This window comes from Mus pahari, chromosome 7, assembly GCF_900095145.1.
Source record: "Mus pahari chromosome 7, PAHARI_EIJ_v1.1, whole genome shotgun sequence".
Taxonomy (NCBI): Eukaryota; Metazoa; Chordata; class Mammalia; order Rodentia; family Muridae; genus Mus; species Mus pahari.
Genome location: NC_034596.1, coordinates 4,173,193 through 4,186,006, shown reverse-complemented (window position 1 = coordinate 4,186,006; position 12,814 = coordinate 4,173,193). Strand labels below are relative to the sequence as shown.

Sequence of the window (12,814 nt, the reverse complement as noted above, 5' to 3'; positions counted from 1 at the left end):
GAGAGAGAGAGAGAGAGAGAGAGAGAGAGAGAGAGAGAGAGAGAGACAGACAGATGGCAGCACATACAAGTAATACCAGCAACAGGGATACAGAGGCAGCAAGATCACCTTCAGTTCAAGGTCAATGTCTTCTACACAAAATTCCAAAACAACCAATGTTACCTAGCAAGACCCTGTCTCATAAAAAAGGGCAGGAGACAGAGCAGACATCTAGGCTCACAAAAGTTATGGGTACACCTTGGATAAATTAGCAAGTAAAGACAGCCTGGCCACTGTGAGCTGGATGAAGCTGTACGCTCAAACAAATGACTGGCCCTGGCCGAATGCTCCAGGATTTCTATGGTGGTCACTCCCTGGACAGTGCTTAGGGACAGCCAAATGGGTGCTAGGCAGCCTTCCCAGTAACTGCATCAAGTAGAGCTACAAGAGGTAAATCTCTGTCTGCTAAGGGGTCATCTGTTTCCTTACACACATATCCAGTGAATCTTGACCTTTCTCAGCCTAGCTTGTACCCTGTGCCATGCCCCCACCAAGCCAAACAGGGACTGGATCTTTACAGCTGACCTCTTCCCAGTTACAAAAAGCCCCCGCTGCAACCGACTCCCAGCTCTACTCAAACGGACACACCAGTTTTTTACTCAAAGGCAGATCTCTGTGAGTTCGGGGCCAGCCTAGTCTACACAAAGAAACCCTGACCTGGGGGGGAGGGGATTGAAAGGAGGGGGTGGCGAGGGCTAGAGAAATGGCTCTCTAAAAGAACTCAGGATCACTTCTCAGCAGCCACATAAAAGTCTCACAGCCATAAGTAACTCCAGCTCCAGGGATTCAATGCCCTCCCACGGCCCTCGTGGCACCAAGCACACAACAGCACACATACACACTCGCAGGCGTACGGAAAGTCTCTGCTACTTCAGAGACACAAAGAGCACTTAAGCCCAGGAATTCAAGACCAGCCTGGACAAGATAGCTAGACTCCATGTCAGAGAAAGAAAAAAGATGGGAAAAATACAGAAGTTAAACTATATGTGTATACAAGGTTAAAAATAAATAGTAAACTCCCCCATCATGAAATAAAAACTTTAAAGCTGAGCTGGACACATAGTTCAGTGGATCAGACTGCTGCAAAAGCATGAATGCCTGAATTTAAATGCCCTAACACTCCCACCAAAAAGACAAAGAGCTAGGCATAATCTATATATGTACCTGTAATGCCAGCACAGTGGTGGAGGGTAGAGGGGCAGACACAGCAAAAGTGCCAGAGCTTCACTACCACCAGCCTAAACAAAACACAGGGAGTCGAGGTTCAGTGAGAGACCTTATCTCAAAGAAAGAAGGTGGAAAGTGACAGAGGGACACACAATGTTCTCTTCTGACCTACTCATGTGTACTTATGGTCAGACACCTGTGTGCATGTGCACACACACAAAATTAATAGTCTGGAAACTTTGGAAAAAAAGAAAAAAATAGTGACTTCAACAACAAAAAATAAAGGGGGTTGGAGGAAACACCTTAACTGGCATTTTATGAACAAAATCAAAATAAAATTAATATGGGTATAATAAGTTGCTCAAAGCCAATAATTAAAGAAACAATGTTAAGTATCTAAATATCAGTAGATATGTGGAAATACAAGAACTTTTATACACTACTCCAAGACACAGAGGCAAAAACAGAAAATCTGGAATACCAATTATTTTTAGTACAGGCATTCTCTACTTATTTCTAGGATCTATCGCAACACTATTCCCATACCAAATCTATAAGAGGCACTGTATAAAGGTTTTAATTGGAGCAATATTGAAGCATTGTAAGTACCCACTCAGGACTTGAAAGTGTATAGTTAAATGCGATGGGTACACTCTATGAAAGTATCAATCAGACAGCAATCAGTATCCACAACCACTCAGGGGTTGAAAATAAAGAGTTAAAAACTAAAATGAGCTCTAGAACTAAATATTACTTATATAAACTTATGTATGTGCACCTATTCACATATCATATTCAACTGAGTGTTGAGGACACTGATCGTTCTCCTGGCACAAGCACAGACTGACTGCAGGCAAATAATGGCCACCCCTCCTAGTAAGCACTGTTTTCCATCACCTAGAAAAACTAGGCTTTATTAAAAAGATAAATACCTCATTATTTAACTGTGCTAATGCCTATATAGCAGATTTCCAATGAAATATTAACCGCAAAGATGTGCTAACCCCCAACGAGAACAAAAGATAATGAAATATATGCATGAGAATATTCTAATGAGGAATGTAGCTCAGTAGAATGTTTGCCTAGCATGCATGAGGTACTGGATTTGATGCTCAGCACTATATGAATTAGATGTGGTACACACTATAATCTCAGCACTTCAAGAGCTATATAATATAGCAAGTTTATAACCAAAATGGGCTATATGAAGCCCCATTTAAAAAAAAAAAAAACTAAAGAAAAAGTCCTAACAAAACCTACTATTTTGTATGTTAGCCTAAAAATAACAAAAATACAAGCCAGGGATGGTGGTGCCTACCATTCTCCCAGCACTCAGAAAGCAAAGACAAGTAGATCTCTGAGCCTGGTTCACATAGTAATATCCAGACCAGCCAGGGCTGTATAGAATCTTTAGAATAACAATAACAATAATAATAACATAGTTTTTAAAAACCTTCTTATATAAATTACTTAGGAATTAGAATTATCATCATTTATCAAGGTAGATATTTATAAACTAATTACACTAAATAGTGGAACTTTGTAAAAATGACTTTACAATTTCTTTTACATTTTCAACCTGTGACTTTTTTACTCAAATTTTCTTCTAAAGGTACATAAAGCTCAGACAGTAAGATATCAAAAATCTAAAACTTTAGCCAAAACCAAATATGATCCCACCTAAGAGAATAAAGCAAAAGGATTTCCCAGTTCAAGTCTAGCTTGAGACTTAAACACAGCAAGACACTGTCTCAAAAATTAAATAGGTAAGTAAATCTAAAGAGTAAAAATTGCAAAGTTGTAACACTTTGTAAAGAGATTAGTTTTTGGGTTTTTTTGTTTGTTTGTTTTGTTTTGTTTTGTTTTTTCGAGACAGGGTTTCTCTGTGTAGCCCTGGCTGTCCTGGAACTCACTTTGTAGACCAGGCTGGCCTCAAACTCAGAAATCCACCTGCTTCTGCCTCCCGAGTGCTGGGATTAAAGACGTGCGCCACCATGCCCGGCCAAGAGATTAGTTTTAAGCTATACTTTATTCTTTACATTTGCCTATTGTGTGTGCATGTGTGTGGTGTGTATGGAGGTCAGAGGGCTACTTGTAGGAGTTGGTTCTCCCACTCCACCATGCGGGTTTCAGTAGCCAGACTCAGGCCATCAGTCTCAGTGATGACCTTTACCCTAGAAGCCATCAACAGGCCATACACGCCGAACACTAGTTATGGACTATATTTTCCCTGTATTTTTTTTTGGGGGGGAGGGGGGGTCGAGACAGGGTTTCTCTGTGTAGCCCTGGCTGTCCTGGAACTCACTCTGTAGACCAGGCTGGCCTCGAACTCAGAAATCTGCTTGCCTCTGCCTCCCAAGTGCTGGGATTAAAGGCGTGCGCCACCACGCCCGGCTTCCCTGTATCTTTTTGAAGACAAATATTTAATAAGTGATTCAATTTTATTAATCATCTTAAGTACTTTAAATAAGGTTGGCTAGCACTAAAGATTTTTGCAATAAATAAAAATATTAACACAAGAACTTTAATTTTTTTTCTATTTCTCTGAAGTTACATTTCTACGAAAAATAAAACTGAGGGCTGACAGGTTTTTAAAGTAACTTGAAAATCCAAAGTCCAAAAGTACCATATCACTCCATTCATTGCCTCTCAAATACTCTTAAGGCAAAACCAGGTCACACTAAGCTCACTAACCCTAATATGCAAAGAGACTTAGCACATGAGGGTAATGTCTGTAACCAAAAGCCCCTGTCAATTCACTATAACAGTACCCTTTTATTCCCTCACTTCAGTCTAAACTTGCCACTAAATGAGGGACCCCAGACTTTAGACCTAAACAGAGAGAAGAGTGAGTATAAAATTCTGACACAGTGATTAGGCAAACATAATTTCCAGATGCTTGTGGCCCCATCCAACACCCATGACGAACCGAGTGTTCAAGTGGTAACTCAAGTGGCTGCTAAGTTAGCCAAATAAATATAGACAGAAGGCACCAGATTTCAAAGAAGGGTTAATTATATTTTTATAGTATGTATTTTTCTCCCACCCACTAGGCTTTAAAAATTAAGAGGCATAGATTTTGTGGTATACCTACTTCATCCCAAGCACTTTGCTGGAGTCTGAAGACTTCAACAGTCATAACATTCAAGAATGATACTGTACAATTCCAGGAGGGGCAACTCACGCAGACTACACTGTGAATGGGACCTCAACTTGCAGAATACATCAGTCAAGGTGATGTACACTTAGCATGCCAGCTCCCTGGGAGGCTGAGATAGAGTACAAAATCCAAGGACAGCCTAAGCAACACAGAAGACTGGATCTCCTTTGAAACTACATCTCAACAACAGAGAACATGAAAGAATTCCATCAAAACATTCAGAAGGTAGAATCCAGAACTATAATTGAACTTATCTATGTCAGTGATTTTGTCAAAAGCAACTCACTCTGTTTTCTCATATGCCTATCACATATACATTCATAGTTCTTAATGTAGGGGCTAAATTTCACTTGTCCTCTATTCTTTTTTGTTTTGTTTTGTTTTTTAATTACCTTTAATCTTTTTTTACAGTCCAGTCATTATCGCCCTCCAGGTCGCCCTACCACACACAGCACCTCATTCCATTCCTTCTCTCCCATCTCCAAGATGATATCCCCACCCCCACCCCACCAGGCCTCCCCACTCCCTGGGGCCTTAAGTCTCTCCAGGGTTAGGTGAGAGACTCTCAATGAGGCCAGACCAGGCAGTCCTCTGCTGTATAAGCGTCAGGCATTATCCTCTAAAAGCACTGGATTTTCATTTCACAAAATAGGCCAGCTCATCAAATTACTATTCATTCACCCATTAGCAGATACAGTGAGCATCTTGTTTATATCACATGTTGAAAGTAGGTCCTGAATGGAGGAATTAATAGGAAAATAAAACAGAGTGCCTGCCCTTATGATGCCTACAGCCAATTTTTTTACAGTCTAAAGGTACTAGGAACACCGTCTATAGTTAGTTATTGAAAGGGCTATGGCAGAAGTTCAAGGCCAACCTAATCAACATAGTAAGATTTCTTCTGAAAGAGAAAGACAACCTAAAGAAACCTCCTCCTACCCCACCCCACCCCCACCCCTTGGAGACAGGGTTTCTTCTGTATAGTCCTGGCTGTCCTAGAACTTCCTATGTAGACCAGGCTGGCTTCGAACTCACAGAGATCTGTCTGCCTCTGCCTCCCAAGTGCTGGGATTACAGGCATGCGCCCCCACTGCCTGTCCTAAAAGGGGCTTTTTCTGTTGTTGGTTTGGTGTTTGTCTGTTCACTGTGGATTTGCTTTTCTGGGAGGGTTTTGGTCTGTGACCCATGATGGGCTAGATCTCACTATATAGCCAGCCCAGGCTGGCCTCAAACTCAAGCAACCCTCTGCCCTCAACCTCCACAGTGCTAGGATTACAGGAATGAGCCATCATGTGCAGTTACTTAGAGAAAGACTTTAAGCAAAATCTATATCTTATCTCCAGATAAGTACAAAACAACATGAAAAACGCTACCAGCATATTCAGAGCTCAAGAGCACCATTAGTTTCGAATCTGACAGCAGCATACACTCAAATGATTTAAACACCAATACAAACTACAACCTGACATTATATATAAGACCCTTAAAAAGGCATCTAGATCGGGTGGCAGGGTGTTTCAGAGCAGAGTATATGCTCAGCATGTGTAGAATCCTCACCTCTTCAAAGGGAAAAAAATCTAGTTGATACTTTTTCTTGATTTTGTTTGTTTTATTTTTGAGACAGGGTCTATGATCCAGACTGGCATCAAACTCCTAAGGCTGATCTCATTACTGGAAACACATTCATGCAGCACCATGCCCGGGCTCCCTATTACACACACACACACACACACACACACACACACACACACACACCTACCTTGGTTTTCTAAGACAGGTTCGCACTATGCAGCAGCTCCAAATGGTTATAAACTCACTCTGTACCCTTGGCTGACCCCATACTATTGGCAATCCTCTGCCTCAGTCTCTCTCTCAAGTGCCCAAATTTACAGGCATATATTACTATTGCCAGCTATAGCTTACATTTCAAGTTAACACATACACCACATACACTTTCTCCACCAGCTTTGTACTCCCATATAACAGTTTATCCAAAAATCATTACATCTCTCCTCCCAGGTAAAGCATTTTGCCCAAAATTCTTCCCAAGGAGGGAAACATAAAATTGTAAAATATTCCTAGTATAAAACCCAATACCTAATATCAAGACATAAACTCAAATTGACTGGGCACATAAATGTTCATTTCCTAAAAAAAAAATGTGCAACAGTTCTAGCACTTTGAGGTAGCCTCTTAAATAGCATCAATTTCCATTCCAAAACAAACACAGTTGGGCTCCAATAGTTCTCAGAACAAGTGGTAATGCTACCACCTGCCCAGCTGGCTGTCAGAAATCATGATTTATATATAACGACAGCTATAGTGTACTTACATATAATAAATAAATCTTTAAAAAAAAAATTAGGAACATCTAGTAAAGATTCTAAGAAACTATCAAAAGATGTGACAGAATACTGGCTTACTCTGGATTCAATTCTCACCATCAAAAACAATTAAAACCCTAAAGAGATGTTTTTCAAAAGAAGGCATACAAATGACTAACAGGCATATTGACAATTTGCATAATATTACTCGTTAGAAAAATACAAATTAAAAACAAAACAAAAAACAAAAAAAAGACAAAAAAAAACAACAACTTAATCCCAGCACTCGGGAGGCAGAGGCAGGCAGATTTCTGAGTTCAAGGCCAGCCTGGTCTACAGAGTGAGTTCCAGGACAGCCAGGGATACACAGAGAAACCCTGTCTCCAAAAACAGAAACAAAAAATCCTAAATGGGGGTTCAAGACAAGGTCTTACTACATACTTCTAGCTGTCCTGAAACTTTATATATAGACCGGGCAAGCCAGGCTGGCCTCAAACTCATAGATATCTGCCTGCCTCTGGCTACTTAGCCTTTGGGCATTTTCCACTACACCCTGACTACAAAAAATATTTTCTTTTTTGGTTTTTCGAGTGCTGGGATTAAAGGTGTGCGCCACCACGCCCGGCCTAAAAAAATATTCTTAAAATATCTATCAAGTAGTAGTGTGTGGTAGTGTACACCTTTAAACCTAGCACTAGGGAGGCAGAGGCACATATCTCTGAATTTGAGGACAGCTGGTCTACACAGCAAGTTCCAGGACAGCCAGGGTTACAGAGAAACCCTGTCAGGAGTTGGGGGGAAGGGGAAAGATATCCATAAAGCATTGGTGAGCATGTAACCAAAGGGAACCCCATTTTATTTCATATCAGTGGGTAGGGAAAATGGTGTAGCAACCCTGAAAAACAGTGGAAGATTCTCAAAACAATAAAATGGAACCACCATATGATTCAGCAAATCTCACTTCTGTATATTTATCCAAAGGAACTGAAATCAAGACTCTAGTGAGGTGTACCCTGCCTAGTGGCCCACACCTTTAATCCCAGCACACAAGAAACTGAGGCAGGCCAGGCGTGGTGGCGCATGCCTTTAATCCCAGCACTCCGGAGGCAGAGGCAAGCGGATTTCTGAGTTCGAGGCCAGCCTGGTCTACAAAGTGAATTCCAGGACAGCCAGGGCTACACAGAGAAACCCTGTCTCGAAAAAAAAAAAAAAAAGAAAAAGAAACTGAGGCAGGCAGATCTCTGAGTTCAAAGACAGCCAGGCCACAGAGAAATCCTGTCTTGAAAAATAAAAAAACAATAAAAAAACAAAAAAAAATATTTCAAAGAGGTAACTGCATTTTCATATATACATTATGTTATTCATAATAGAGAAGGTATAAAAATATTAATGCCACAAACCAGATAAATGAAAATATGCTGTATATATATAGAGAGAGAAAGTCTATACATTGAAATATTATTCAACATTTAAGAAGGAAATTCTTTCATTTACAACATAGCAAACTTGGAGCACATTATGCTGAGTGTACTAAGCCAGACATGAAAAGATACTGTATGATCTCATTTGTATGTACAACAGGAGACAGGCAAACTCAGATATGCAGAATGAACAAGGAGGAGTGCCAAGAGCTAAAGGGATAAAGAATAGGGAGGCAGCGGTCAAAGCCAACAAAGTTTCAATTATGCCAGATAAATAATTCTGGAAAGCTACTATACAGCACATTGACTACAGCTAAAAATATTGCATCACTTCTAAAAAGAAATACAATGTATCATACACATAAAAGAATACACAGTATCAAAGCAAAAAGGAAATAATTGTATCATTTCTAAAAATAAGATTGGTAACAATAGAAGTATTAAAGAGAGCCGGAAAAATATGGAAGTGATAGCTGTTCCTGTAGTTTTCAGGGTAGTGGCAGTTTTACAGGTTTATCCTTTTTGTTTTAAATTAGGTTACTTATTTACATCCAAATCACAGCTTCCCCTTGACAGGGTTGATTGGTTGTTTTTGAGACAGTTTTTACAAGCTATACAGAGAAACCCTGTCTCTAAAAAAAAATTTAAAAATTAAAAAACACTAAAAATAAAAGATACTAAAAAAAAATCATTTCAATACACACAGAATGCATCTACTTCCCTACATAGGCAACACTTAAGAAAAAGTCAAAACTCTAGGAATAACTTTTGGTGCTATGATTTTTCTGAGAGAAATGAAGAAATAACAAGTAAAATGAATGAAATAATTTAAAATCATGAGAGGAGGAGGAAAAGTCAACATAAAATATAGAAAAGAGCACATAAGTAGGAAAAAAGGAACTCCTTAAATACTATGTACAAAAAGGAAAGAGTCCAAGTCTTACTACAAATATAACTGAGGAGCTTCTAAAGCAACAAAGTAGCAATCCAATTTCCATTGAATTAGGCTTTCCAGACAGGGAAAAGTGTCCATTAAAGACCCCACAAACACAGACCATATGTTTAAGCACCAGAAAGGGTGAACTAGAAGAGCTAAGTTCCAATAACATAAAAACAAATTAAAGGGCTAGCCAGATTTAAATCAATTCACTTCAGAAATACACAAGAAATGCATAATATGTTTTGGATAGGCAACAACATAAACATAATAAATTCAGACTGTAACTTTTCCTCTTCTACAGCTCATAGCATGAAAGTATCTCAAAAACTTCTCAGAGAGCAATTTAGATTCATCATCTGCTATAGCTATAATGTAAATCCTTTTAAGAATGAAAGGCAAATATTTCAAAGTAAATCTTAAGAGCCAACTGTTTATGATCTTTTAAAACACTTTAAAGAGAGTTCTCAAGATAATGTTTCATTAGTAGCCTTCTAGAAAAACAGTATCTTTCATTCTTCTAGCCATTTAAAAGCTACCAAGTGTTCACTTCTACATTAGACTATTGATTCTTTGCCTTTTAACATCTCCATAACAGCTGCCTGACAAATTACCTCACCTTATTCCTCAGGGGGTAAGGACAGCATGAGATCCCTGAATTCAAAAATGGGACCACAAACTGGTCAGTGAGAGATGAGCTAATTGCCTCGGATGAGTTTGACACTGCTCTATAGACTAGGCACTCCTGGCATGATACAATTACATGCTTAGACTCTAAATATTTAATTTGCACTTGAAGTGTAGAGGACACACTGTTGCTTAAAATTATTTAAGAATGTGATAGTATCAGAAATTTGTACCTAGGATGGTTTCTGAAGGAAAAAAAACAAAACAAAACCCTCCGGAATACTTAGCTCAACCAAAGAACTCTATACACGCCTAACAGTCTACTAAATTAAGACAGCTCAAAAATACTTTCCAGATTTCTCACACACACACAAAGATACAATAAATATATTTCATTGCATGGTTGCTGTATATTAAACGTGAACATAGCATTTCTGTTGTAAATACTAAGATTCATTCTGATTAGTGTCAACACAGAAAAAACCTATAAACAAACCACAACTTTGTAAATCCCTACAAAACCTTACATATGTTAAGTAACAAAAATGGTGTGAATTTAAAGGAATATTTTAAATAAACAACACTGTTCAGCCAAATTACTCTTATAAAGTTAACCTCTTTCTAGGCAGAATTAACCCACTCCTTGAATTCAGAACCAATTTCATAGTAACACAAACTTCTCGATGTGCTAGCTTCATGTTTTACACTACAGGTGATAAAAGTTCTGGCTCTCGGATCTTATCTCTAAAGAAGTAAAGCAACTCTTGCTTCTTCAAGTGTCACTTCTGCAAATGTACGGACCACAACAATGCTAGTTTGACTTTTGTAAACCATTTCCTTAACAGAAATGTAGAAACCATGTCACTTTGGAATCACGATGGCTACTCGACACGTTCCTTTCTACATACTCCCTTTGTAACTTTAAAGTCCTCTGCTCTCTACTAGAGCCTTGGTTAGCTGGCTGGCTCACCCTACAGCTTACAGCACCGTGTCTGATCTGCCTTGCCTACAGAGGCGTTAAGCGTTGGTTTTGTTTTTAAAGTTGGTGTCAGAGCAGCTACAAACTTTGTTCAGCATCCCTGCCTGCCTGCCAACTGGAGCTCTGTTCACTTCCTTACCAACTTGAACCACCCCCAAACTAAGTAAACTCAGACAGCGGCAAGAGCTGACACACTTTCAAGAGGGGTTTGACACCACAGAAAACTTTCACATCTCTCTGCTCCCCTTCCAAGCCAGGGACTGCAGCCCTCTACATTCTTGCTTCCTCTACAATTCCCCTTTGAAGCCGGGCAAGGACACGGATGGCAGAGCATTCTAATGTCCCCGAAAAGAACCCCAAGAGCCATCTCCCGTGGACTCAAGTGCTGTTCTTTACACAAAAGAACCGGGCCGGCACAGCAAAGGTGCTGGAGTCGCGGCCCTTCGCCGGCTGCCACCCTCCACCGCACCGGCAAGACGGTCTCCGGCCAGACAAAGCCCGGGCGGCCCGGCCAGCACTCTCAAGCCTCGGCCGCGGGCCGCCGCTCTTACCCGGGCCTCGTCCAGGGCGCCGCCGCTTCCCCCGGCCTTGGCCGCCGGGCAGCTGGCCGCGCGCGTCTTGGAGGAGCGGGTCCGAGAGGAGATGAAATGGCTGCTGCCGCCGGTCGCCCCCGGCTCCGCTCCGGCCCCAGGCCCAGGCCCGGGCCCGGGAGACTTGGACCCGAGAAGGCGCAGAGAGCTCTTCCGGGTGTTCACCATGGTCCAGCCAGGGGGACCGGGTCCACGCCGCGCCCGCCGCTCCCGGGAGAGGCGAGGAAGGCCGGCCCGCCGGCGGGCAGGGGCCGGCGGAGCCTCGCCGGGCCGGCTCGCGTTGCCTCTCCGGGACGCAGGCCCGACAGGCTAGAGCGGAGCAGAAGCCGGCGGCGGCGCGAGGAGGCAGGCAGCGGGAGGCGGAAGCGAGGCTGCAGGCCGGCCGCGCAGACCCTGCCCGCTCAGCCGTCCTCAGCGGGAGCCGAGCGGAGCCGCCATGTCTGCCCCTTTCTCTCTCGTTCTCTCTCTAGCGAGCTCCGTGCGTCAGGGCTCTGGCGCCGCAAGGCCGACAAGGCCGCTTCTGGACGCGGCCGCTGCGGGGCGCTGCAAGGACGCGCGGCCCTTCCCTCGGCACGGGCCCCGCCTCGGTGTGACGTCAGCATCGGCGGGAGGCTGCGGGGAGGCGCTCTGGGCTGTGAACCCGCAGCGGCCAGCTTTGGCTGGCCTGTCTAGACTGGGGGATGGGCAGAGCCGGCCAGGGCGCAGGGTGGGTTTCCACAACCCTTCAACGCCTGGCCAAGACCGAGGACCCCAGATTCCAGACTCCTGCAGTAGCCTGGAGGACGCAAGCCGACCAAGCGCGGGGTAGGAGGAATGGAGAGGAGGGTGCGGTGCGGGGAGTTCCAGTTGCCTAGCTTCTTAGGGCCAAGACCCTTAATGAACTTGAGCAGCACATTGCATGACTGGCTAAATGATAATGGCAGTGAATGAAAGAAGCCCCTACGGTAATCCACGCAAGATAAACTAAGAAAAAACAAAACAAAACAAAACAAAACCCTAGGAACCCTGCATCCTTTTTAAACTCACTATGGAGACCAGCGCCACCCAAGCGCCAGGACTAAAGACTTGAACCACGGAACTCAGGAGGAACTCTGCACCTTTAAAGAAAGTAAAAGTGTTGTTCCCTATGATTTTAGCCAAGTCTACCGAAGGGATTTTGCAGCATCTTTTATCTCTATCCTACTCGTGTGCAGAATTAAGACAAAGCACTTCCAAAGGAAAAGAATTAAAGTATTATGTAATTATTAAATTAATGTAATATGAAAAGGTCTGGAGTTATAGAGAGAAGAATAAATGTTCATTTCAAAGCATCTCAGTTTATCAAAGATAGAGAGCCTACTCTTTATTTGGGCAGAAATTCCCCTGACTATTACACTAAAAAAAATGAAGAGTGAATAAATTTCAGTAAAAACCAAATAGCTTCATAGTTATAACATTTTAGCCAGACATAAAACATTAATGAAACCGGGCAGTGGTGGCGCACACCTTTAATCCCAGCACTTGGGAGGCAGAGGCAGGCAGATTTCTGAGTTCAAGGCCAGCCTGGTCTACAGAGTGAGTTCCAGGACAG

General features: G+C 42.2%; 1 protein-coding gene across 3 annotated transcripts in view; it reads right to left on the bottom strand.

Moving 5' to 3' along the window:
- The window catches only part of Atad2b (ATPase family AAA domain containing 2B), a 123,413-nt gene extending 111,647 nt beyond the window's left edge, over positions 1–11,766 (bottom strand). The window contains exon 1 of one of the 3 annotated variants that reach the window (XM_021201380.2): positions 11,206–11,766. In XM_021201380.2, the coding sequence (XP_021057039.1) occupies positions 11,206–11,412 (207 nt within the window). In that variant the 5' untranslated portion in view covers positions 11,413–11,766. The remainder of the gene's footprint in view (positions 1–11,205) is intronic. The other 2 variants (XM_021201381.2, XM_029540646.1) reach the window with 2 other exon arrangements.
- Between the last annotated feature and the right edge of the window lie 1,048 nt (positions 11,767–12,814).